Source organism: Biomphalaria glabrata, chromosome 11, assembly GCF_947242115.1.
Source record: "Biomphalaria glabrata chromosome 11, xgBioGlab47.1, whole genome shotgun sequence".
NCBI lineage: Eukaryota > Metazoa > Mollusca > Gastropoda > Planorbidae > Biomphalaria > Biomphalaria glabrata.
The window spans coordinates 18,507,164-18,532,652 of record NC_074721.1 but is presented as its reverse complement, the minus strand read 5'-3'; the positions used below and the strand labels follow the sequence as shown (position 1 = coordinate 18,532,652).

General features: G+C 37.5%; 1 protein-coding gene across 1 annotated transcript in view; it reads right to left on the bottom strand.

Moving 5' to 3' along the window:
- The window catches only part of LOC106058971 (uncharacterized), a 38,643-nt gene that overhangs the window by 11,785 nt on the left and 1,369 nt on the right, over positions 1–25,489 (bottom strand). The window contains exons 2-14 of the mRNA XM_056004920.1: positions 25,286–25,410; positions 22,926–22,961; positions 19,950–20,113; positions 17,483–17,577; positions 16,193–16,300; positions 14,050–14,157; positions 11,774–11,867; positions 7,704–7,753; positions 7,350–7,431; positions 6,528–6,613; positions 4,294–4,418; positions 3,376–3,445; positions 481–576 (exon numbers count right to left, since the gene is read on the bottom strand). Coding sequence (XP_055860895.1) covers positions 481–576; positions 3,376–3,445; positions 4,294–4,418; positions 6,528–6,613; positions 7,350–7,431; positions 7,704–7,753; positions 11,774–11,867; positions 14,050–14,157; positions 16,193–16,300; positions 17,483–17,577; positions 19,950–20,113; positions 22,926–22,961; positions 25,286–25,410 — 1,239 coding nt within the window. The remainder of the gene's footprint in view (positions 1–480; positions 577–3,375; positions 3,446–4,293; positions 4,419–6,527; positions 6,614–7,349; positions 7,432–7,703; positions 7,754–11,773; positions 11,868–14,049; positions 14,158–16,192; positions 16,301–17,482; positions 17,578–19,949; positions 20,114–22,925; positions 22,962–25,285; positions 25,411–25,489) is intronic.

Sequence of the window (25,489 nt, the reverse complement as noted above, 5' to 3'; positions counted from 1 at the left end):
ATTGTCAATTGTTTTTTTTTTAATATGAAAGTTTGTTTTAAAATGTGAAAATCAAGGGGTCTAGATATCTTCAAAGATCAGAAAGTTAGGAGGCCACATAAGAACCTCTTTAAACGACAGACACGGATAAAGGTGTTGAACGAAACTTTACTTCATTCAATAGGGTATTTGATGGTCCTAGCCCGTAATATTGGTTTTGGTTGTCAGTGCAACGACTGGCCATTACTATCTGTGTTCATACACATTTTTATTTCCGTATTATATTCTTGGAATGCTTCAAAACTCTTTTTACTTTTATCGTAACGCATTTTGTTAAAATTCCAAAAAAAAAATGTATTTAAACCCTAGTGTAACATAACACTACACTTCAACACAAATATTCATCAGATTTTATTCTACACAGTAACGTAATAGTGAAAGTCTATGACTAAGGTGAACTTAACGTATTGTAAGTAAGTCTAATGATTCATGTGCACTCACACCGAAGTCCACTCTGCGCAGTCCAGTAGACTTGAGTTTGTACACATCAGTTAAAAATGTGGTGATGTCCGACATCTGGATGTTATTGTGTTCCAACTGTAAAGGTCAAACATTTAAATTTCAAGACCATAATCAAAGAGATGAATTGGCGAAGGCAAAAAGAAACAAGATTACAAAGAGAGTTTGTGTTTATATTCAAACTCGGAGGAGGCGCCATATAGGCTTGCTGTTTGGTAAGCAATGCAAGTAGAAAGACAGGGTTTTTTTTAATATTCTCAACACAAATATCAGAATTTTAAGATACTGACAACCAAAAAATCATCTTAATATTAAGTTATCTATCATGAAAGCGTTCGGTGTGTCTACATGCATGTGCCTTACATGTTGTTGTTTTTTATGTCCCACATGGGCGTAGCCAGGATTTTTTTCGGGGGGGGGGGGTTTGGGGGGGTGAATTTTTTTCTCCCCCCCCCCGAGAAAAAAAATTATATGTATTTATGTGTGTGTGTGTGTGTGTACATAATCTTTATTACATTCTGACCCTTCATTCTTTCGGAAGACGTTTATTGTGCCCTAGAATAGGTTCTTCCATGAGTTAATGAAAAAATTGTAGATTCCCCGACATTACTAGCGAAGCCCCGCCGCCAAACACTATTTCTGATATTGAAAACCAATAAAATGCATATTCTGAGGTATCTACAGTGCATTTTAATGCTATTAAAAAGTTTTATTTCAAAAACCTAATGTGCTATTCTTACTGACTTAGACCCTCCCACGCCGTTCGGAGCATTTGACGTCAAGCAGTTTCCATAAAAATCTGTCACTGGTAATGTCTGAAGCCTCTTCCCACCTACCATGAGGACCTCCATGAATGAGTGGCATCAAGTTGTACTAGGATATCGTTGCAACTCTTCCTATGCGTAATTCATTTTGACGGAGAACATGTCCCGCAAACCTCATGCGTCGTTCTCTCACAATCTTACTAAGGGGTCGACTCCCAGTTCAGCATAGGATTTCCTTGATGTAGATCCGATCTCTATAACTGACTCCTGAAATCTGTCTTAGCCATCTTTGTTGAGCTACATTTAGTGTTTTTCGATTTCGGTACATGACTATTCACTGCAGTTTATTAATGGAGCCCTGCCACTGGTAAAAATGTGTAACCTCTCTTGAATACGCTCTTGGAATTAAGTGACTGTAGTTTGCTTTAGATTTTATATCGAAAAGAGAAGTTTTATCGTCAAAATCTTCTGTTGGGGGTTTTCCACCTCAAAATGCACTGTAGGGGATCTTAGACTCAAAACCATCTGGAGGGGTTTTAAACTTTAAAAAAAAAGCCATCTATAGAAGAAACTCAAAACCCCCGATTGGCTTGGCTACGCTCAAATAATTTTAGTGTGTAATTTGCTTTTTTTTTATATTGAAGATGTATTTTTAGCACCAAACCCCTCTGAATGGGGGTTTAAACTCAAAACCCCTTTCGGCAACGCTCATAGCATTTTGAGTGCGTAATTTGCTTTTTTTCTTACACTGAAGATGGCGGGGGGTTTAAACTCAAAACCCCTTTGACTACGCTCATAGATTTTAGAGTGAGTAATTTTCTTTTATTTATATTGAAGAGGTACTTTTTAGCTTCAAACTCTACTGGAAGGGAGTTTGAACTCAAAACCCCATAGACTACACTCATAACATTTTTAGTGTATAATTTGCTTTTTTATTATTATTAAAAAGATGTATTTTTTACCTTCAAACCCCACTGAAGTGGGGTTTAAACTCAAAACTGAGTCAAAACCCATTTAGCTACGCTCATAACATTTTGAGTGCGTAATTAGCTTTTTTTTATATTAAAGAGGGGGTTTATCGTAAATTTTAGACGGGGTTTTAAAATCAAAATCTTCCTTAATTGTGCTCTTGGAATTAGGGGATTTTCGTTTGCATTTTTTTTTGTTTTGTTTTATAGAAGAGTGGGAGTTAACTGCAAAAAACCCAGGTAGGGGGTTTAAAACTCAAAACCCCTGGTAGGGGGTTTAAAACTCAAAACCCCTAGTAGGGGTTTTTAAACTCGAACCGCTCTGGTAGGCGTTTTAAACTCGAACCCCCCTGGTAGGGGTTTTTAAACTCGAACCCCCCTGGTAGGGTTTTTAAACTCGAACCCCCCTGGTAGGAGGTTTTAAACTCAAAACCCCTTTGTTGTGCTAGGGCAAGTGATGGTTTAGTATTAAAATCTCACCTAAAATAAACAAAATCAAAGCAAAAAATCAGTCACTAAATTCCGACTCCCCCCCCCCCCATAAGGGGGGGGGGATTTCATTTCGGGGGGGGGGGGGGGTTTGAACCCCAAGAACCCCCCCCCCCTCCCCTGGCTACGCCCATGATGTCCCACATTGGAATTTTTCTTTGAAGTCAGAAAAGACTTGAATAAATAATAATCTTTATTGTAACGTGCGAGGCGCGGTGGCCGGGATTTGAGTCATGGTGAAGACTGGGATTTTTAATTTCGGGATCTTCGTGCGCCTCTGAGTCCACCCACATCCAATGGATACATGACGTTAGTTGTGAAAACGTAAAGGCAGTTGGTCGTTGTGCTGATCACATGACACCCTCGTTTACAGAAGGCCACAGAAAAAGATGACCTTGACATCACAAGGTCTAAAAAGGGGAGAGCATTCCTCTTTGTTTTACTTCTACGTGTGAAAGTGACCTTAGTCTCTTGGGCATTGCCAACACATTTAAGAGCAAACCAATTGTCAGAGAACACACAAGAGTTACGTCCCTACCACAGTTTCTCTTCAACATCGCATTGGTAATTTGCATCAGACATTTGGACTTTATTTACTGATTTAAATGCAATATACAAATAGGTTATGAATGACTAGTGCACATAGAGTCACTGACCACTATTCTCGCTAGGCTTGTGTTCTTCTTCAGAATTGGAGGGAATTTTTCTAAATCTTTTCCATTTAGCCTGGAAGCAGACGTCACAAGTTGATGAAATAAAATAGAAGTAAAAATGTAATATAGGTAAGACAAGAAGTATATTCTAAATTAAATCTTGGCATGTCTATGTGACGTGTCCGCACCATTACCTGTACACGTTTCCATTGGACTGTTTCTTACTTTGAGACATTTAGACAATATGAGAGAGAGAGAGAGAGAGAGAGAGAGAGAGAGAAGCAGAGAGACAGAGAAGGAGAGAGACAGAGTGACAGACAGAGAAAGCATGAGGAATAAAACGAGGAGAGAGAGAGAGAGTGACAGAGTGTAATAGAAAGAAAGTGAGAGAGGGAGAGTGAGAGAGATTGAGAGAGAGAGAGAGAGAATGAAGAGGCAGTAAAAGGAAGAGCCCTTGTTTATCTCTACTACCCCTTATAGGGGACAAGACTTGCGGGGAAACACTATTGATGCTCAAGAATTTCTTCAGTTCCAAGTCACATTTCTCGTCAGGAAAATTTCGGGGCAGCAAGTAATCGAGTTGGAGTTCTGTTTAATTTTCACCTGAGTTTCTTGTAAAAAAACAACAACAACCCTCTATTTCCCCAAAACAACATTTCTTTGACACTAAAATAACCCGAAGGAAAACATACGTTGAAAGAAAATACTACAACCGAATAGTTGCACCTAGAATAAACCTAGAATAAACCCAATGTCGACATCACTTAACAGTAACCTCATGACGTTGCCCTACTGACACGGTCGTACTGCAGTACCCTTACTTTTACTACACAGGGGATCAGGACATGGATCTGTCCGACTTATCGCTCACTGAAAGAAAAAACAACAACTAATGACAGATGTGTGTCAAGGTCAGCTTACCGAGTTCCAGACAGATTGACAAATTCCAAAGTTTTATTTTTCTTTAACATATTGGTGAAAACTTTAAAACCGGTGTGACCCAAACCGTTCCAAGAGAAGTCTAATCTTTCAAGATTTGTGTTTTTCTAATGGAAATGAGAAAAAAAAAGTTACTAAAACATAACACAAGAAAATGATTTATCAATGATCTATCAAGGACTTATCCATCACTTATCAGAACATAATTCACGCAACATAACATAAAATGGCTTAAATAAGAGGCACGGACACTCTTTTAAAATTATCTCTCTTGTCATTTTACCATCGTTATTATCATAGTCATCTAAGTAATCTTCATCTTTTTAAATCATCTTCAGTAATCATTATCAATAGTCTTCGTTGGACCGTTCACTTCTACTGTGTGGTACCCAGGATGCATTGAACATACAAATGTAACATTTGTTTAAACACTTATCCTTGGCCTGGGGCCAAACGAAACACTTCAAACAACTTTCAAAGTCAGAAGGATCAAAGTATGTAGTAAAGTTTTAACCAAAGTCTTCAGCGGTACACGATAATTTGACTTTAGGTTAGTGGGGAATCTGTGTACACTGATGTGTTGGCCCTACTTGCTTCTAAGAAGTTGTCCGATGTAAAGAGATTAAACACCGTGTCAACACGCCAATAGATTTGAATGAACCAAGACATTCTATTTCCGGTTTAAGTTTCATGAAGTCCATATGTTCATCTGTCACGAATCTAGCCTACACTTGCTGCCAATAAGAACTGAAGTTGTCACGAATCTAGCCTACACTTGCTGCTAATAAGAACTGAAGTTGTCACGAATCTAGCCTACACTTGCTGCTAATAAGAACTGAAGTTGTCACGAATCTAGCCTACACTTGCTGCTAATAAGAACTGAAGTTGTCACGAATCTAGCCTACACTTGCTGCTAATAAGAACTGAAGTTGTCACGAATCTAGCCTACACTTGCTGCTAATAAGAACTGAAGTTGTCACGAACCTAGACTACACTTGCTGCTAATAAGAACTGAAGTTGTCACGAATCTAGCCTACACTTGCTGATAATAACAACTGAAGTTGTCACGAATCTAGCCTACACTTGCTGCCAATAAGAACTGAAGTTGTCACGAATCTAGCCTACACTTGCTGCTAATAAGAACTGAAGTTGTCACGAATCTAGACTACACTTGCTGCTAATAAGAACTGAAGTTGTCACGAATCTAGCCTACACTTGCTGCTAATAAGAACTGAAGTTGTCACGAATCTAGACAGCACTTGCTGCTAATAAGAACTGAAGTTGTCACGAATCTAGACAGCACTTGCTGCTAATAAAAACTGAAGTTGTCACGAATCTAGCCTACACTTGCTGCTAATAAGAACTGAGGTTGTCACGAATCTAGCCTACACTTGCTGCTAATAACAACTAAAGTTGTCACGAATCTAGACTACACTTGCTGCTAATAACAACTAAAGTTGTCACGAATCTAGACTACACTTGCTGCTAACAACAAATTAACAACGGACTTTTTTTCGTAACATGACCACCCGAGAAAACGAAAGAATGACCCAGCCAAGCTAAATAGCTCAGGGGAGATAATTAAAAACCAAAAGTTTAATATTACTTCCCGATGCTAGATTGTTCAAAGATTTTTAAGTTACAAAATTAGATCTAAAGCTATATAATGGGGACACGGGAAAGTACATCAAGGAAACATCCTTGTGGATTTGAAACATTTTCTCTAAGGTTTTGAAGATGCATGCAGAGTAAGTGGAATGGCAATAAAAGTTCTCAATTATTTTACTGATGTCTATAACTTAAATTTAAATTTTTGATTTCACACACACACATATCATTCCAATGTACACTAAATGAAATGTAAATTTTAAATTTCATTGCCATAAACATGATTGTTACATGGTCTAAATGAAAGACAAAGAGATAGCTAGAAGTGTTTTGTAAGTTGAAAGTACTTTCTGAAACTTGTTCTGATTTCTGATGATTATAAATCGCTCCCTATTTAGTGCTTCTTGAGATTGCAAAAGTTATTAAATCCAAGGATGGCTACCTGGTTTAGGGGTATGCGCTTCAGATCGTCGTCAAGACGGTCTAGAAATAGTACACAGCCACCCCCTCTCCCCAGTGTCCTGCAAGAGGTTCGGACTTGGACTTCTATTTCTTTTCAAAATGAAAGTCTCAAAGTTATTAAACAAACACACAGAGGTAACAGTTACCGCTAATCCTCTAAAAAATTTCTCGGCACCTTCGAGTCGGATACAGTTTCTGCTGATGTCCAGATCAACCAGCGAAGCGTTTCCAGCTGCCAATAAATGAACAAGAAATTGACGTCAGAGAAAGTATGTGCAAAACTTAATTAGCTCGTGGGAACGTGACAACTTATTGGGAACACCTGGTGTTCCGTTTTGAAATAGTCTGAGACTAAACTCCTCTAGGATCAAATAGATTTGAAATAATCTGGAGCTAAACTCAGACTGGGATTTTGACATTAGTTTGGGAAAGTAAAGGCGGTTGGACTTTGTGCTGGCCACATGACATTTACATCGACTGCCCTGAAGATCGCTAGGTCTAAAAGGGGTAGTTTTCTTTTTTTTTTTTTACACCGGCTGTACCTAATTAGGTACAAATGGATTGTACCTATGTGGGCATTGCATTCATAGGTTGTGCCTACAAGGGCTGTACATCCATAAGCTGTCACTATGTGTGGGTTGTTCTGGCTTTGCATCTTCATTGAACTAAATGTTTTGTTAGTATGAGAATATAGAAGTACTTATACATTGTAATAGAATCACTAAAAATTAGCGAATTGTCTCTTTCTTACTCCGTGTCTCACCATGTCATACAAAATGGCTTTAGTTTAGGACTACATTAGATGAGAAGGTATTACTACAAGAAAAGCTCGTGTATACGTGTGTGTGTGTGTGTGGGCATAGTTAAACAGTTTCTGTAATCACATTCATCTGATGGATTTCTTGTACCTGCACATGTCTTTGTTTTCTTTCCAGATAGTACCAAGAGCTTGATCCACTCTCACTTACCAATCATTTTACCAAAGACGTCACCTACAGCTGGGGTGAACTTGTTTCTGCTCATGTACAGATAGGCTAGACTCGAACTCTCCTGAAATAGGATAGACATTTTGTTGGGTCGCCAGGCATCTTTATTTAGACACACACAGATAGCACGCACCTTGAAATAATCACACACATATTTACTTAACTAGAGGTAGCCACAAACACCTTAAAGTAGCACAAATACTAAGGTAAGGAAAGACGAATAATGACGATGGCACTTTCATCTGACGTAATCACACACTTTCATCATAATATTAGTATTTGAATACTTACCCTGGCGCAATCATCCTCACAGATATACCTTATACTAACACTTACCCTAACATAATCAGTTAACAGAGCTGCGTCACGGTCTGTTAAGTTATTGCCTGGAAAAGAATGACCAAAGTCTGTCCTGTCTTAAAGTCTAAAAACAGTGTCCTATGTACAGTTAGGCAAAACATCAACATCTTCCCTTAAGTCACTCCAAACACATCTACAGTGTAGTTAATGACTATATTACTTAGCTATTTAATGGTTATGCCATTTTTATTTTACTTCTTCCTAGGGAAATAAACACCACTACCAAGATCAGGCTCTTCAACAACCTTGTTAAGCCAATGCTACTTTTTAGAGGAGAGACCTGAAGAACCACCGTCACAACCATGAAAAAAAAACCCAAGGTATTCACCAGTGCCTGCCTCAGGGAGATTCTTAGGATTCAATGGCCAGACAAGATCTCGAATGAGGAACTGTGACAAAGAACAAAGCAGCAGCGCAATGTAGATATCCTTCAGGGACGCTGGAGATGTTTAGATCACACCCTTCGCAAGTTTGTAATCATAATTAAAAAGCAAGCCCAAACCTGGAACCCAAGTTTGTGTTTCTCATCTATCTGGTCAGTATCTTTCTTTTCATTTCTTTGTTCTCGGATTAGTTTTTGTTGCCTGGTTTCTACTTGTTGTATCGTTTCTTGTACTACATTTGTATTTTCATGACATCGGTTTAGTTGTTCCATATCCTCTACTTCTACTTGTCTCGGCCACCAGTTATACGTTTCTTTCCATTTGGTGATTTGAGACTCTGTTGGAAAACCAATGTTAGGAACATTTACTATCAGCAGTTCAAATGGTCCTTCATCCACCACTATTACTTCCACCATTTCGTTGAAGTATGGGGAGTTGATAAGTACCTTGGCCGTCGGATACTCCTTAATGTGGCCACCAAAACCTTGAACTCTGCAACGTTTCCTACAATATTGATTAGGATTCACCAACTTTGCCAACACTACACATTTTGTGGCCCCTGTATCCCTTAGGGCTGCCTGGATGTAATGGCCGTTCACAATTGCAGGGCTGACATATGGTGACAGGTTGTTATCTAGCCCGCCTACATAAGCCACTACTTCCTTTTTCTTATAAATTCTTCTGCCTGTGTCTCTACATTGTTTCGCCACGTGTCCAAATCTACCACATGTATAACATCTAGTACTCTGTCTTGAATCTGTTGTAGTAGATTCTGTAAATTTGGATTCCGTTGTGGCAAGAAATGCACTTGCTTGATCCTCAGGAGCTTTTTGCAAACTTTCGCCAGGATGAGCAGCAACGTATCTTTGGCATAGGTACAAAACTTCGTCCACATGTCTGGGCTTTCTTTCTTGGAGGAATGCAAAGAGATTTTTCCCAGCCGACGAAATTATCTTGTCTACAATGATGAACTGTTTCAAGTTCTCAAAAGACTCGTTAATGCCTGAGGACTGAAACCATTTCTCGAAAGTAGTTTTCACCTCGCCGACAAATTGTTTCATGTTGCCGTCGGTCGGAGGTTTCAGATCGTGAAATTTATTTCTATAGTCGTCCTCACTGCATTGATAGAAATCTAGTAGAGTCTTTTTCAGCAAGGTGTAGTCTCCAACGTCCTTGTCATTCAGCACCTGCACCGCATCTAGTGCTCTTCCACCCACTAGGCTGAGGAGTTCTCTGGCCCATTCTTTCTGGGATTCGCCTTCCAGCCTCATCAACATTTCGAACCTGTGGATGAAGGAATCCATTCTGTCTGTCCCTTCAACAAACTTCTGCATTTTGGTTCGCCTCGTGTGTCTGTTGGGTTCGTCGTTGGCTTCAGCTGTTTTGGACTGCTTTGCAATTCGTGCTTTAGATTCTTCTTCCTCCATCTTGATTTTTGCTGTCACCTGCAGTTCCTGCATTCTGAGTTTTTCTCTTCTCTCCTCTGCTCTTGCGTCCCTTTCTTCGTTTTGCCGGATAGCTCTGGCAACCCATTCTTCAAGTTCTTCTTTCTGGTAACCTAATTTCTTTCCTGTCTCGTACAAGTCCAGAAGTTCACTTTGTTTTACAGACATTTTCATGATTTAGAAACCTGAAAATAATACTAGTACCGAAGAAAACAAATGTAAAAAGTACAAAAAATAATGAAATCACAATTCAGAATTTGACAGTATACAATCAAAAATTACTACAATGAAAAAAAAAAAAACTATACTGTCCTTGTAATATCTCAGTAGGGTTCAAGGGTAGATGCACTGGTCTTTACAAAAACAAACAAACTATTTCATCCCGGACGATCCCCCATGTGACCTAGAAATAGGATAGGTCATAAGACCAGTGACCTGTACTGTACTAGCAAGTTAGTCCAGTGGTACTTTGTGGTCCCAATTATATTATCTAGGCTAATAACTATAGCCTCTAGATGTATAATACTACCGAGACAAACAAATAATAATTCTGAGATTTCAGTTGCAACAAAAAAAAGTTTATTTACAAACAAAAGGAAAAGATCATGAAAAATATAAATGGCAATAAAGGCTCACCAAAAGAAAATGACATAATGAAACTAAGCAATGTAGCAAGACAGTTTCCGGTTAATATAATGAAGGACCACCATCATAGAGGCACAATAATGTCTTATGCCGAAAAAACAAAAAGATGGTTTACAATAATACCATACATGCATTAACAATGAAATGACGTCATTCATGAGACATTTTATGTCAAAAACCAAAGCGAGGGTTTACATTAGTTTACAATAATATCATACATACATTAACAATGAAATGACGTCATTCATGAGACACACTACTGTCTCGTATCTAAACAATATATGTCTTTCAAAAAAAAAAACATACAGAAGAGGATAAGAGACTAAGTAGACCTATACCATTTACATAAATCAATTTAGTACTAACAAATTGATAAAATCTACTTAGCTCATTATCGAAATACTCTTCCCACAACAGTGGCACACTCCTCTTGAGTGACACAACAATAGTACAACACAAGTATGAGTTAAACAGTATATAGATTCAAAATATTCAAACTACACTGGTCAGTTGAAAGGCTCAAGAGAGAGTGGCAATCGTAAACAATTGACAGGGACTTAAATTAAGTAATAAAGGGGGCTAACTCTAATAAAAAAAATAAAGGTAGCCACCCTTATTGTCCCTCTTGTCACACCCCCAAGGAAAGGGGAATAGAGGGCACGGCCCAGGAATACATGGCGCAGTGATTGCAAAGCAGATACCAAGCAGACGGGCACGACTTGGAGACAGAGAGACTTGCCCAGAACCGGGACGCCCAAAGGAAGCTGGTTGGTTGCCTGTGCTCAAGAAGGGAGTGCAGGCAGTGATGAGACATGAGGTGCTTAGACTACGCTACCAATGTTTCGTTATATTGCTAATGCCATACATAGTGACTAGTGACACGAAAACTGAAAGAATCCTCCGAGTTTTGGAAATGTTTTGTTTCGGAAAGATGGAGGAGGAGAATATTTCCCTGGTGCCTTTCATATACGCAAAACAAAACAAGCAAAATATGAACATTATTTAAAAAAAAAAACAAGGTTACAAAGACAGTTTGTGTGGAAACACAAACTCAAAATCGGCCCCAGAAGTGGTCTACCTAAGGCAGGTAAAAAGGCAGGTTTCAATATTTTCAGAAAGAACATCAGCAAAAGACAAAGAGGAATGGAGAAAGATGGTCAACAAATCTTGCAACGTTCCAACAGACTAAGGGAAAGGTAAAAACGTGTAGCTGAGAGACACAAACCGCTCGGCTACTATAAAGAGATTCGAGTTCGAAACCTGACTCGAGTGTTGTGTTTACTAAGAGGCAGCACGGAAACCTTCTCCCAGATACCCCTCAACCGACAAAATAGATTGGATCATAGAGCACTGGGCTCGCCAAAAGCATGAGAGATGGGCTCTTCAAAGCCAATGCAAAAAAAAAAAAAGACAAAGAAAGGCGTCGACAACAATGGCATCGCAAACAATGGCATCAGAAACAAAGGTATCAGAAACAATGGTATCAGAAACGAATGTCAGATGTAACTCATTTCAATTGTTAGTAACCACTCACTTATTGATCCCCTACCAACATGTCATTCTATTAGATTACCTGATATATCCAGAAACACCAGATTGTCCGTCTGTATCATCAGATCAAAGAATCGATCCAAAATTTTCCCTTGAAGATTGTTATTCGATATAACCTGAAAGTTGAAGAGAATTTAACACAATACAACTTGTACGACTACAAGATCCACATTTGACATGAAAATAACCGAAGACATAACCACATGTGGACAAGATTTGTATTCCGAAGACATAACCACATGTGGACAAGATTTGTATTCCGAAGACATAACCACATGTGGACAAGATTTGTATTCCGAAGACATAACCACATGTGGACAAGATTTGTATTCCGAAGACATAACCATATGTGGTCTAGATTTGTATTCCATACTTCGATATCCTCACCTCTGTTGGTCAATACAGAGTATCACAAATATCTACATTTGTTAAATCACGAATTAAAAAAAATTAAAAGTAGGGAGAGTAACTTAGGCAGTTGATATGATTGATTGATTCTAAATAATCGATACAATATCACTCAATATTAGCGAGGTATTTAGTAAAAAAAAAAGTACTTTAATAATTTAACGTGCTTCAAATCAAAGACACTTTTGTTCCTGATATTAATAAAATCACGTCTGTTTCGAGAAATACTCAACAGCACCAATTTACCATAACACAGTTACACCAATATAGACTTTTTTTTTTAGAGTTTAGGTTACGACTATTATCACATGAACATTTTTGCTTTGCTTAAAGATACAGAATTAAAACACTGCTTTAGTAGGCCAGTTACCCGACATAATGGCTAACCGCAAAAGAACGCCGACAAATTAGAGAAAAATTTCATACAAGTAGTGTGACAGTAAATAGCGCGGACATCATGCATGATATATAATAATAGATGTTATGCAAGTGTGTTACAATGTACTCAGAAGTCTAGATCTAAAATCTAGAATATCTGGCGGCAGAAGTGGCGTAAGGAAGGGTGGGCAGCAACTCCGGCCGCCATAGCATAAGGGGCGCCAAAATGGGTAGCACAAAACTTGAAACAATATTTTATATTTCTGTCGCTGCAATGGTTAGCCTTGTCTACATGAGTTGCAAGCCTATATGTGCTTACTGTTGAATTTTTTCTTGTTCAGATTTGAATTATGTACACCAGTGTTTTCCAAACTCTTTTCCGCGGAACCCTTGTGTTCGGCCAGGCCTAAATAGGTGTTCCACGAACTATTGGCATAATTAACTAGTAGGCCACAAAGTGAATAGATCTCTTTACAAAATAAACAAAGTGTTTCGCTAAATACTCAGAGACTGTGCCAAGTGATCCGTTGGTGAAACTAGGCATACACTATTGGGAGATGGCCAGAACATTGACCAACTGAAGGCACGCTGACCACACTCTCCGTTATCCCCCAATACGCGAATGACCACTGTTGCAAGACAATCTGCTAAAAACTAACATTTCATTGGAGGGATGACACATGGCATCTAATGACTGTCACCAGCCTAATGTCTACAAGATGATCAATCACTTCCTCAGAAAACAGGAGTACAGTGAAAACAGGAGTACATTGAAAACAGGAGTACATTGAAAACAGGAGTACATTGAAAACAGAAGTACATTGAAAACAGGAGTACATTGAAAACAGGAGTACACTGAAAACAGGAGTACATTGAAAACAGGAGTACATTGAAAACAGGAGTACATTGAAAACAGGAGTACATTGAAAACAGGAGTACATTGAAAACAGCAGTACATTGAAAACAGGAGAATTCGACGCAATGCTAAAGATGGAAGTAAAGCTGCAAGAAAACCAAAGAGCATCAGACGTCTGGAGGCTATGTTGACACTGATGAAGTTTCTACGTGGCATGGCATAAAATTTGACCTAATGAGAGTTCATGACAGTCCATTTTTTACTCCGACAACACAGGCGACAAGCAAATATTTTATGGAACTATTGTGCTCTGTGGCACTATGCAGGCGTTTTTCTCGCGTGCATTTTAAAAGATAAGGTGCTTAAATTGAACTTATTCATTTTGTGAATTGTATTCTATGTATTCTGTTTAGCGTATTACATTTTATAATATATAAAACAATTGCAGTAAAATGAATTTAAAAAAATAAAATAATAACTTTTGATTTTTTTTTGTCTTCCATGTGACTTTGTCGGCGATATATTTGTCGGCACTATTTTGTCGTTCACTATTTTGTCGAGTATGTGGCACGTCAGGAAATAAACAACGGAAGCAACTAATTCAAGACTTTATTCGAAATGAATTCAAGAAGGGACACATGTCCTACAGATCTCACCAAGTCAGTGATCTGTGTTTCCTCCATGAAGATATCTGTCAGATAACTCATCTGCACATCGTTCTGGATGGCCTCCGACAGCAGCAACCTTTGGACCTCATCATTGGCCTGACGGTAAGACAGAAACAGGAGAAGACAAAAACACGGAGGTAAACAAACAAGAAGATTTGTTTCAAACAAAGTTATTGTCAAAGTAATTCTTTCTGTTTAATATCTCAACAACAAACGTTTTGACTAAGGGTTCTTACAAATTATGATTTCTTAATAATTTTGTTGAGGTTAAATCATTTGATTAATTAGATATGTTTCCTTAATTTTAGGAATAGATTTTTCAAATCTATTCTAAATAATTCTTTAACACTAGACTAATCGATTCTTTTACATTGTACGTATTAAGAGATTATTCTATATTGTACTCTTCATTTCTAATCTCTTCATGAAGAAATAAGAAACAGGATTAATACATCAATTAGAACCACGATGACCTGCTGTAGTACTATATAAAATCACAAAGTTAAATTCCATGGCCACATCCCAAGGTCCTTAGGGCTCGCAAAGTCCTTCCTTCAGGGAACAGTACCAGGAAAAGCAGACGAGGCAGACAGAAAAGCGATGGGGAGACAAAAAGGATGGACATTGAAATGTCATTGAAAGAAATTCTATCCAAAAGTAAAAACCACAGATGAATGGAGAAAGACGGTCAACGAATATTGTGCGGTGCCCCAACAGTTCAACTGACAAAGGTAAAGGTGAAGGTTATACTCATAGAATCTTCAAGATTAAATTAATAGATTCTTTAACATTATTCTAGTACATTCTTTCAAAAGTCAAAATGATAAGCTAAACGTTGTTGCTTTGATTAACCATCATAACAACATCATTGTTAAAAATTAAGAATCATAAATCCCTAACGCTGTAATTAAAACAAGATACAACAAGGTTACAAAGACAGTTTGTGTGGAAACACAAGCTTAAAATCGGACCCGAAGTGGTCTACACAGGCAGGTAAAAAAAGGCAGGTTTAAAAAATTTCAGAAAGAATATCAGAATGAAATTCTATCAAAGGGCTTTCACAGCCTGAAAGAAAGAAGGTTGGCCGATCTTGTATGGTGCCCCAACGGTCCAGCAGACAAAGGGATTGGTGAAATAGAAGGTATAGTCAGATGTGAACCTGGCCTAACGAATGTCATATAATGATTCATTTAGCTGATGTCATGATTAGTGTATCTATGTGGCCATTCACCCGATAATATGAAGAACTATTTATTAATTGTTGTTTTAAATTATGTTTCACTTAAATTATGTTTCACTCGGCGGTGGCTGAGCGGTAAAGCGCTTGACTTCTGAACTGGGGGTTCTGGGTGCGAATCCTGGTGAAGGCTGGGATTTTTATTTCGGGATCCATGGGCGCCTCTGAGTCCACCCAGCTCTAATGGGTACCTGACATTAGTTGGGGAAAAGTAAAGGGGGTTGGTCGTTGTGCTGGCCACATGACACCCTCGTTAACCGTAGGCCGCAGAATCAGATGACTTTACATCATCTGCCCTATAGACCACAAGGTCTGAAAGGGGAACTTTTTTCTCTATATACATATTAAATAGATTTTTTCTCTTTAAAAGAAATTAATTAATTTTTTTTTCAAATATAGTTGTTAGTATGACAGAACTTACAAAACTTAGCAATACATTTGTAAAACAAAATATTTTTTTTTGGACAAAAAATCTAACCGTTTGCATAAATTTGTTTAAAATATGGAAAATGGTCATCTCCCCTACTAAATAGCCTCACGTGTTTGTTACTATTACTAATGAATAGGCCTAGTTGTAAAATGGTGTATTTTTTAAAATGAAAAAACGGCTTGCATAGTTGATGTTAAAAATTAAATTTTTTACTTTCAGCAAAGGAAAAAGTTGCCGTTGCATCGGAACTTTGAAAAATATAAAATATCATGATGTCGGATTTTCAATATCTTTTTTAGTTTACGAAATGTAAACGGGACGGACGGACGGACAGTCACACCTCAAAACTAATGGCGTCTATTCCCCTTTCGGGGACCTCTAAAAATGGAAGGGGAACAATCAATATTTGATTACTCAAGAAAAAAAATTACTTCGATTGTTCCCCTGAAATGTCCTGACCTTACCATCAGACACACCATAACAGCTTTGTATTCTGCGTTGGTCATCTTCAATGTGTTTAGGTTTACTTCAAACGAGTTGATGGTTCTCATGACACGTCGGTAGGGGATGCACTAGAAGAAACACAAACATACCATTCTACAGTCTAACATTCCGAGTATGGTAGAAGACAGTAATCTGGCAAACAACGAGGGTTAGAACAGAAAAGTGTGAAACACACACATTGTGTCCAGTGTCTAGAACTGGGGTTGCCCAGTCTTTTTTCGGTCGGGAGGATAGGGGTATAAAAAACTGACACAGGCAGCATCCCCGCACAAAAACAAAACATCGATTTCCTTGGGAGTACAGTGAAAACATTGCGACTTCCTTTAAGCAATGCCGGCAGAAGTTTTTTGTGGACCACATCGCATCACGGGTTGAATATGTCCCGCGGGATGTAGTTCGAACATCACTCGTCAAGACCTATTTTGTATTTCATTTGTTTTTTTAAAAATAAAAATGTATCTATGTCTCTAGGCTTCTATCAAGTAATAGTTATTAAAAGAAAGTGGGTTTTGTTTTTATTACCGGGAGATAAGCCACTTCTATTTTGCAGTCCGTCTGTCTAAATGCGCTCTCGAAAATCAGAAAAACGATTGAAAATCCAATCTCAACATATTTTGTTGCGCTTCAAACTTTGTTAGGGCAGGTCTTAGGCCACTGTAACCTATGCGGCTGCAGTGGGCTCCGCACTTTCATAGGCTCCGCACTAATTCTAGGAGTAGATAATCATATTAAAACATTATAACTTATAACAGGGTCCTCGTAGATTCCTGATTTTGCAGGAGCTCCTAGAAATCCCCTAAAGTTATTAAAATCACATGAAACTTGTCATTTTGGAGTGTTAATCAATATGAAAAACGTCAATTCTTTGCGTGATTAAAAAAACGGCATTGCCAGATTTCATTTATCCCTATCCAGACTATTCCGCGCTCAATCCGTTTCGCATAGAGCTCCCGCGATTGATAGGGACGGCCCTGCTATTTATATTTTTCAATATAACTTACACAAAAAAACACAAAGAGATGAAAAGTAGTCTGTTAGGGGGGGCGGGGTGTGTGTAGGTGCCAAAGAAAGTGATAAAACAATCTCTAGAGAAATAGAAAAGAACAAAAATAGAAGAGAAATCAAATCGATGGAGAGAAGAACTCTGTTAATGATCCAATTTGTGCTACATGAGATAACGTCTTCATTAAGGTTACATTTCAACTCTCAGTCAGCAGCATGTTGTGAAAGAACTAAGGTTCAAATCTTACTTTCAGGAGATGGCAAGCCTTGTAATATCTCAGCTGGTTCCTTTCGAGAAGGGAAACTTTTTTCAGTTCATCCTCTTCCTCGTCATCTCGATGATCTAGAAATAGATGATGTAAACAGCAATGAGCTCAAAGATAAATAGAATTACGACACAATGTTGCCACAAAGTTGGCTTGAGGTGTGACGAGTGGGGCAACCGATGTGGGTGCGAGTGGAGATTTTCTTGTCACGGTCTGCTTCGAAAACCAGAACAGTTCTTATAAATGAGTACTTTTAACACAATATTTTGGAAGCTTTTCCCAGCATCTTGATCTATTCAGTGATGTCCAAAATACGGTCCGCGGGCCAGATCCGGCCCGCGAAGACGGTCTATCTGGCTCGCTCAAATGTCGGCACATAGTGTATAATATCCCCCTCTCCCCCCACCCCTCCAAAAAAGGTAGAAAAATGTATCTTTACCTATGTTAGGGCCCTCAAATTTTCTCTGATGAATTGGCATCAAGACCTTAAACACAGATGTAAAATCTACCAGGAAAAGTAAACGGATTTTTACTTTTTTTTATGGAATAATGTAATAAGCCAACATATTTATTATAAGCAGGAAGTATGGTTAAAAAAAAACATCAATAAATAGACATAATTATGAAACCAATATAGCGGTGGTCAAGCTAGCTCCAATGTTACTCACGTTTTAAAAAGAATCGAAGCCATTTTTCGACGCGTAATAAAAAAAATAGGAACTTAAAATATCCCATTAAGTAATGTAAGTACTAGATCCACGGGTTTCTCATAAAATTAGGTTGAGGTCGAGTTCGTTTCCTTTTTGTAACATTTCGGTCATGTGGCCCGCGACTCGAGTGTCGGAAATTAAAATGGCCCGCTGGACGAATTAGGTTGGGCATCAATGATCTATATGATAGCAATTATAATGAAAGCTGTTAACATAACATTTTGGTTTCCAAATATTGCCAGTACCTATGTAAGGTACTATGTTTTGGAACCCTAAAAAGGCCTGCAGTATTAGAGGCGGATGAGTCCTTTAGCATGATGATATATAGTCTACGCTTACGTCTCATGGCCGGCGTATGACACGTGCCCGAGGCCCCGCGTACAGCTAAGGCCGCCACTGGTTCTCTGCAAGATATAGAGCTGTTGTAGAGAATGTAGTGACATGGTGAACAATGAGGATCTAAAGACACCACATCACGGGTTTCAGGAATGTTCATGGCAGGTTTTCAAAACTCATGTTCACCTAAAGTGAAATTATACGTTTACTGACGACTTGGTCGGCCCAATCGGATTGAATCTGGTAAGATCCGTTAGGATAGGATGTCATTGAAAAACAAAACAGTAAGGAGATTATAAAATTGGCATTCTCAAGTCATATCAACTTCGCAGCCTGTTTCGGGAAATTCCATATGTCCAGCTTTTTGTCCATTTTTTCCCTTCCAGTCAAGAAAAAGGGGATCTATAAGTAGGAATGACAAAATCTGATAGGCCATTACTTTCAAAGTAAACAAAAATACAGTAATTAAACATTTGTTCTCATGTACGTTGTCTAATCAAAACTTTGGTGCCTACTTCCAAGGGAGGTAACGCAGAAAAACAGGTCTCATTTAAATTAAATCAAATTTCAAAATATTACTTCACGTTTTTTAAACTCACAGTAAAAACTTTTTTGTGTTTGATTTAATTATTATTTTTTAAAATTATTTACAAATGTGTGCCACACTTAACCTTTTACTGGGCCGCACTTGGCCTGCGGGTTGTAGTTTATCCATCACTGAGCTCTAGACAAGCAGGTTCTCGTATAATGGCTTAGAATTATTAATTTTAAAATGCCAAACAATAATGGGTAATGAACTAGATAGTAAACTAAGCTCTGCAAGCAACGAAATAATCTGCAATCAGATTTTTAATAGTTTTTCTTGTTTTTGAGATCGAAGTAAGACAAACGGACGGACAGGCAGACAGAGTACACAAAACTAATAGCCTCCGAGAATTCACATAAATGTGAGCCATTATTGAAAAAGGCCTTTATGTCCCGGGTATTATCTACATAAAGGAGGATTATGATTCGAAGCCCTAAATTTAAAACTGTACAATGAAACATTTCTTTCCTATCATAAGCCAATGTACGTGTTCATGGATGTGCTAGAGAGTGTATGTGTACGTGTTCATGGATGTGCTAGAGAGTATATGTGTATGTGTTCATGGATGTGCTAGAGAGTGTATGTGTACGTGTTCATGGATGTGCTAGAGAGTGTATGTGTACGTGTTCATGGATGTGCTAGAGAGTGTATGTGTATGTGTTCATGGATGTGCTAGAGAGTGTATGTGTACGTGTTCATGGATGTGCTAGAGAGTGTATGTGTACGTGTTCATGGATGTGCTAGAGAGTGTATGTGTATGTGGTCATGGATGTGCTAGAGAGTGTATGTGTATGTGTTCCCGTGTGTCTGTGCTTACCCTCATCGAAGTACAAATCTGAGACAGATGGATCAGCGTTCAGTTCAACAACCAACTCTTCAGTCTGTTCCTCAACAGCTTTCGAAGTCCTGTGAGAGAACATTTTGCTGGAGTGGACTCTGTGTAAGGAGGAAGTCTTAGGATGGATGGTGGGCAGTGAGATGCTGGAAGTGAAGACAAAGGGAAGTTCAAAAGGTAGAGAAGTGAAAACATAAAGAAATGAAAACATAAAGAATTGAAAACATAAAGAAATGAAAACATAAAGAAATGAAGACATAAAGAAATGAAGACATAAAGAAATGAAAACATAAAGAATTGAAAACATAAAGAAATGAAGACATAAAGAAATGAAAACATAAAGAAATGAAAACATAAAGAAATAAAAACATAAAGAATTGAAAACATAAAGAAATGAAAACATAAAGAAATAAAGACCTAAAGAAATGAAGACATAAAGAAATGAAAACATAAAGAAGTGAAAACAAAAAGAATTGAAAACATAAAGAAATGAAAACATAAAGAATTGAAAACATAAAGAAATGAAGACATAAAGAAATGAAAACATAAAGAAAAGAAAACATAAAGAAATGAAAACATAAAGAATTGAAAACATAAAGAAATGAAAACATAAAGAAATGAAGACATAAAGAAATGAAGACATAAAGAAATGAAGACATAAAGAAATGAAAACATAAAGAAATTAAGACATAAAGAAATTAAGACATAAAGAAATGAAGACATAAAGAATTGAAAACATAAAGAAATGAAGACATAAAGAAATGAAAACATAAAGAAATGAAAACATAAAGAAATGAAGACATAAAGAAATGAAAACATAAAGAAATTAAGACATAAAGAAATTAAGACATAAAGAAATGAAGACATAAAGAATTGAAAACATAAAGAAATGAAAACATAAAGAAATGAAAATATAAAGAAATGAAAACATAAAGAAATGAAGACATAAAGAAATGAAAACATAAAGAAATTAAGACATAAAGAAATGAAGACATAAAGAAATGAAAACATAAAGAATTGAAAACATAAAGAAATGAAGACATAAAGAAATGAAAACATAAAGAAATGAAAACATAAAGAAATGAAAACATAAAGAAATGAAAACATAAAGAATTGAAAACATAAAGAAATGAAAACATAAAGAAATGAAGACATAAAGAAATGAAGACATAAAGAAATGAAAACATAAAGAAGTGAAAACATAAAGAATTGAAAACATAAAGAAATGAAAACATAAAGAAATGAAGACATAAAGAAATGAAAACATAAAGAATTGAAAACATAAAGAAATGAAAACATAAAGAAATGAAAACATAAAGAAATGAAGACATAAAGAAATGAAAACATAAAGAAATGAAGACATAAAGAAATGAACACATAAAGAAATGAAGACATAAAGAAATGAAAACATAATGAAATGAAAACATAAAGAAATGAAAACATAAAGAAATGAAAACATAAAGAATTGAAAACATAAAGAAATGAAGACATAATAAAGAAATGAAAACATAAAGAAATTAAGACATAAAGAAATGAAGACATAGAGAAATGAAGACATAAAGAAGTGAAAACATAAAGAAATGAAGACATAAAGAAATGAAGACATAAAGAAATGAAGACATAAAGAAATGAAGACATAAAGAAATGAAAACATAATGAAATGAAAACATAAAGAAATGAAAACATAAAGAAATGAAAACATAAAGAATTGAAAACATAAAGAAATGAAGACATAAAGAAATGAACACATAAAGAATTGAAAACATAAAGAAATGAAAACATAAAGAAATAAACACATAAAGAATTGAAAACATAAAGAAATGAAAACATAAAGAAATGAAAACATAAAGAAGTGAAAACATAAAGAAATGAAAACATAAAGAAGTGAAGACATAAAGAAATGAAGACATAAAGAAATGAAGACACAAAGAAGTGAAGACATAAAGAAGTGAAGACATAAAGAAGTGAAAACATAAAGAAATGAAAACATAAAGAAGTGAAGACATAACGAAATGAAGACATAAAGAAATGAAGACATAAAGAAATAAAGAAATGAAGACAAAAAGAAATGAAGACATAGAGAAGTGAAGACATGGAGAAGTGAAGACATAAAGAAGTGAAGACATAAAGAAATGAAGACATAGAGAAGTGAAGACATGGAGAACTGAAGACATGGAGAAGTGAAGACATAGAGAAGTGAAGACATAGAGAAGTGAAGACATGGAGAAGTGAAGACATGGAGAAGTGAAGACATGGAGAAATGAAGACATGGAGAAGTGAAGACGGAGAAGTTAAGAAATAGGGAAATCTGGAAGTGAAGACATGGAGAAGTGAAGACATGGAGAAGTGAAGACATAGAGAAGTGAAGACAAGGAGAAGTGAAGACATAGAGAAGTGAAGACATAGAGAAGTGGAGACATAGAGAAGTGAAGACATAGAGAAGTGAAGACATAGAGAAATGAAGACATAGAGAAGTGAAGACATGGAGAAGTGAAGACATGGAGAAGTGAAGACATGGAGAAATGAAGACATGGAGAAGTGAAGACATAGGGAAATAGGGAAGTGAAGACATGGAGAAGTGAAGACATGGAGAAGTGAAGACGGAGAAGTTAAGACATAGGGAAATCTGGAAGTGAAGACATGGAGAAGTGAAGACATGGAGAAGTGAAGACATAGAGAAGTGAAGACAAGGAGAAGTGAAGACATAGAGAAGTGAAGACATAGAGAAGTGAAGACATAGAGAAATGAAGACATAGAGAAGTGAAGACATAGAGAAGTGAAGACATAGAGAAATAGAGAAGTGAAGACAGAGAAAAAGTGAAGTGAAGACATATAGAAATAGAGAAGTGAAGACATAGGAAAGTGAAGACAGAAAGATGAAGTCACAAGGAAATGTAAAACAATGAATTCATCTTTTATTTTTACATCATTATTTTCAAAAATAAAATAAAAACTTACGAGGCGACCATTCTTAATTTTCGTATCTGCCGCTGGCTGAAAAAAACATTTTTTAATGATATATTTTTTAAAATATTATCACTATTGAACTGGGTGGGTGGAGCCTGGGTGGGTTAGTGGAACCTGGCTGGGTGGGTGGAGCCTGGGTGGGTTAGTGGAACCTGGCTGGGTGTCTGGAGCCTGGGTGGGTTAGTGGAACCTGCCTGGGTGGGTGGAGCCTGGGTGGGTGGAGCCTGGGTGGGTGGCTGGAGCCTGGGTGGGTTAGTGGAACCTGGGTGGGTGGCTGGAGCCTGGGTGGGTTAGTGGAACCTGGCTGGGTGTCTGGAGCCTGGGTGGGTTAGTGGAACCTGCCTGGGTGGGTGGAGCCTGGGTGGGTGGAGCCTGGGTGGGTGGCTGGAGCCTGGGTGGGTTAGTGGAACCTGCGTGGGTGGCTGGAGCCTGGGTGGGTTAGTGGAACCTGGCTGGTTGGGTGGAGCCTGGGTGGGTTAGTGGAACCTGGCTGGTTGGGTGGAACCTGGGTGGGTTAGTGGAACCTGGCTGGTTGGGTGGAGCCTGGGTGGGTTAGTGGAACCTGGCTGGTTGGGTGGAACCTGGGTGGGTTAGTGGAACTTGGCTGGGTGGATGGAGCCTGGGTGAACACGGAAATCAACAATGGCTCTATGATTTTCCAATAAATTTATTGTTAATGTATTTGTTAAGAACAAAATTACCTGCTCGTTGGCTATAACGAGAAAACTCTATTTTTGACTTTATTAATTTTAAGTATGCAAATCTATAAATTTCAATTAGTTTTTTTTTAAACTAGGTCTAGGTCTAGATACAGCATCGTTTTCGTTAATATCCGAATGTAAGGTATTATTGGTTAATTGGTTTAAATATATTTAAGAATAGAAGCAATAAATCTCTTTTTCAAAATCTATGCAAAAAAATCGCTCAATGAAACAATGAATATTTAAGCCATTAATCGTCTGACTCGAAGACAAGCCTTATTATGAGTTGTATCTAAGTGAGTATTGTGTTTTTTTAAATAGTTTTTTTAAATGTATTTCTTGTTGAAAGTGTATGTTAGTCCAATCACTTAACCTTTGTTTAATAGTAATTGGTAACCAGATAGAATTTTTAAAAAGTAGTGCTTGTAGAGTTTCAACAAGTAACAACTATAAAACAGTCATTTCAATTTTCTAAATTTGTTGACCTTCCATTACAACAAAAAATGATTAATGGTAGAGTAAAAAAAGAAAAACATTAAAATTCTGTAAAAAACGACAAAACCTCCTGGTCACAGCTGAGGCTGCGTAGCCACGGAAAATACTGTATTCCTCATTATTCTTCGGACTCGAAGACAAGTCTCATTATTATCACCTTTCCCTATACTATACCGTAGTCTGTTGGACCGTTGGGGCACCATATAAGATTTATTTACCTTCCTTCTCCATTCCTCTCTGTCTTTTGCCTTAGTTAGAACCTTTCAATGGTAGGCCCGTCCATTCTTTTATGTTGTCTTCCCATCGCTTTCTCAGCCTCATCGTCTTTTCCCTGTTCCCTGAAGGAAGGTCTTTGCAAGCCCCAAACACCTTGTAATGTGGCCATAGAGTTTTAGTTTCTTTTTTTTTTTACAATAGTTAGCAGGTCGTCGAGAGGTCTTGTCACTTTTGTAACCCTGTCTCTAATCTCTTTGTTTGTGATTGGGTTTTTAAATGTGCTACCTATGATCCTTCAGAAGCATGTCAATTCCATTGCTAGCTTCCTCCTCTCTAGCTCTGCAGTCAGCCACAAATCATAAAAGCAGTCTAAAAAAACTTGGCTGACAAAACGCTTTGAATGTTCAATAAAACACAATGATTAATTAATGATTACTCATCAAAATAACGACAAACGACAATCTCACAGAAAGACGCGTTTCATTCACCAGCTTTCTACATGGCCAGCAAATTTTACTACTTAACTAGCTCTTCAAGAACGTATCGCTTTGATCAAAGCTCTACACATTCACGTACACAGCTTGACCTTTAACCTAGTCAGTTCCTCTACGTGCAGTCGAGCTTGACAGTATTTGAAATACACTTGAAGAAGCACACGGCTTATGTAGAGAGTACAATGAAGCTATCTCTTGCCACCAAATCTGTACCTCTTTACGGTGATATCAATATAATGTCTACTTCAAGTAAAGTACCCTTTCCAGACCTTACACTATATAGGCCATTTGTTTATATGGCTGACGGTTAACGATGGTATCATGTGACCAGCACAAAGACTAACCGACTTTACTTTTCACGAATAATGTCCGGCAGCTCTTAGTTTGGTGGATTCAGGGGCGTCTTCTGAATCCTATCGCTTTACCGCCCATAGAGTCTACTTACGCCCGAACGACTTTTTTCTGGTAGAGATTGCTCCATTTCAGAATGTTATGTCGCAGCTTGTAACAAGACTCCTTGGCCCATGTCCCTGGGTCTGTAGGTAACATGATCTTGAAACGTACTGGGTCCTTTTAGATAAAGAAATAACGAAATGCAGAATCGTCATTTTTAAAAATAAATAATGGTACATTTGGGGGAGGGGGGGGG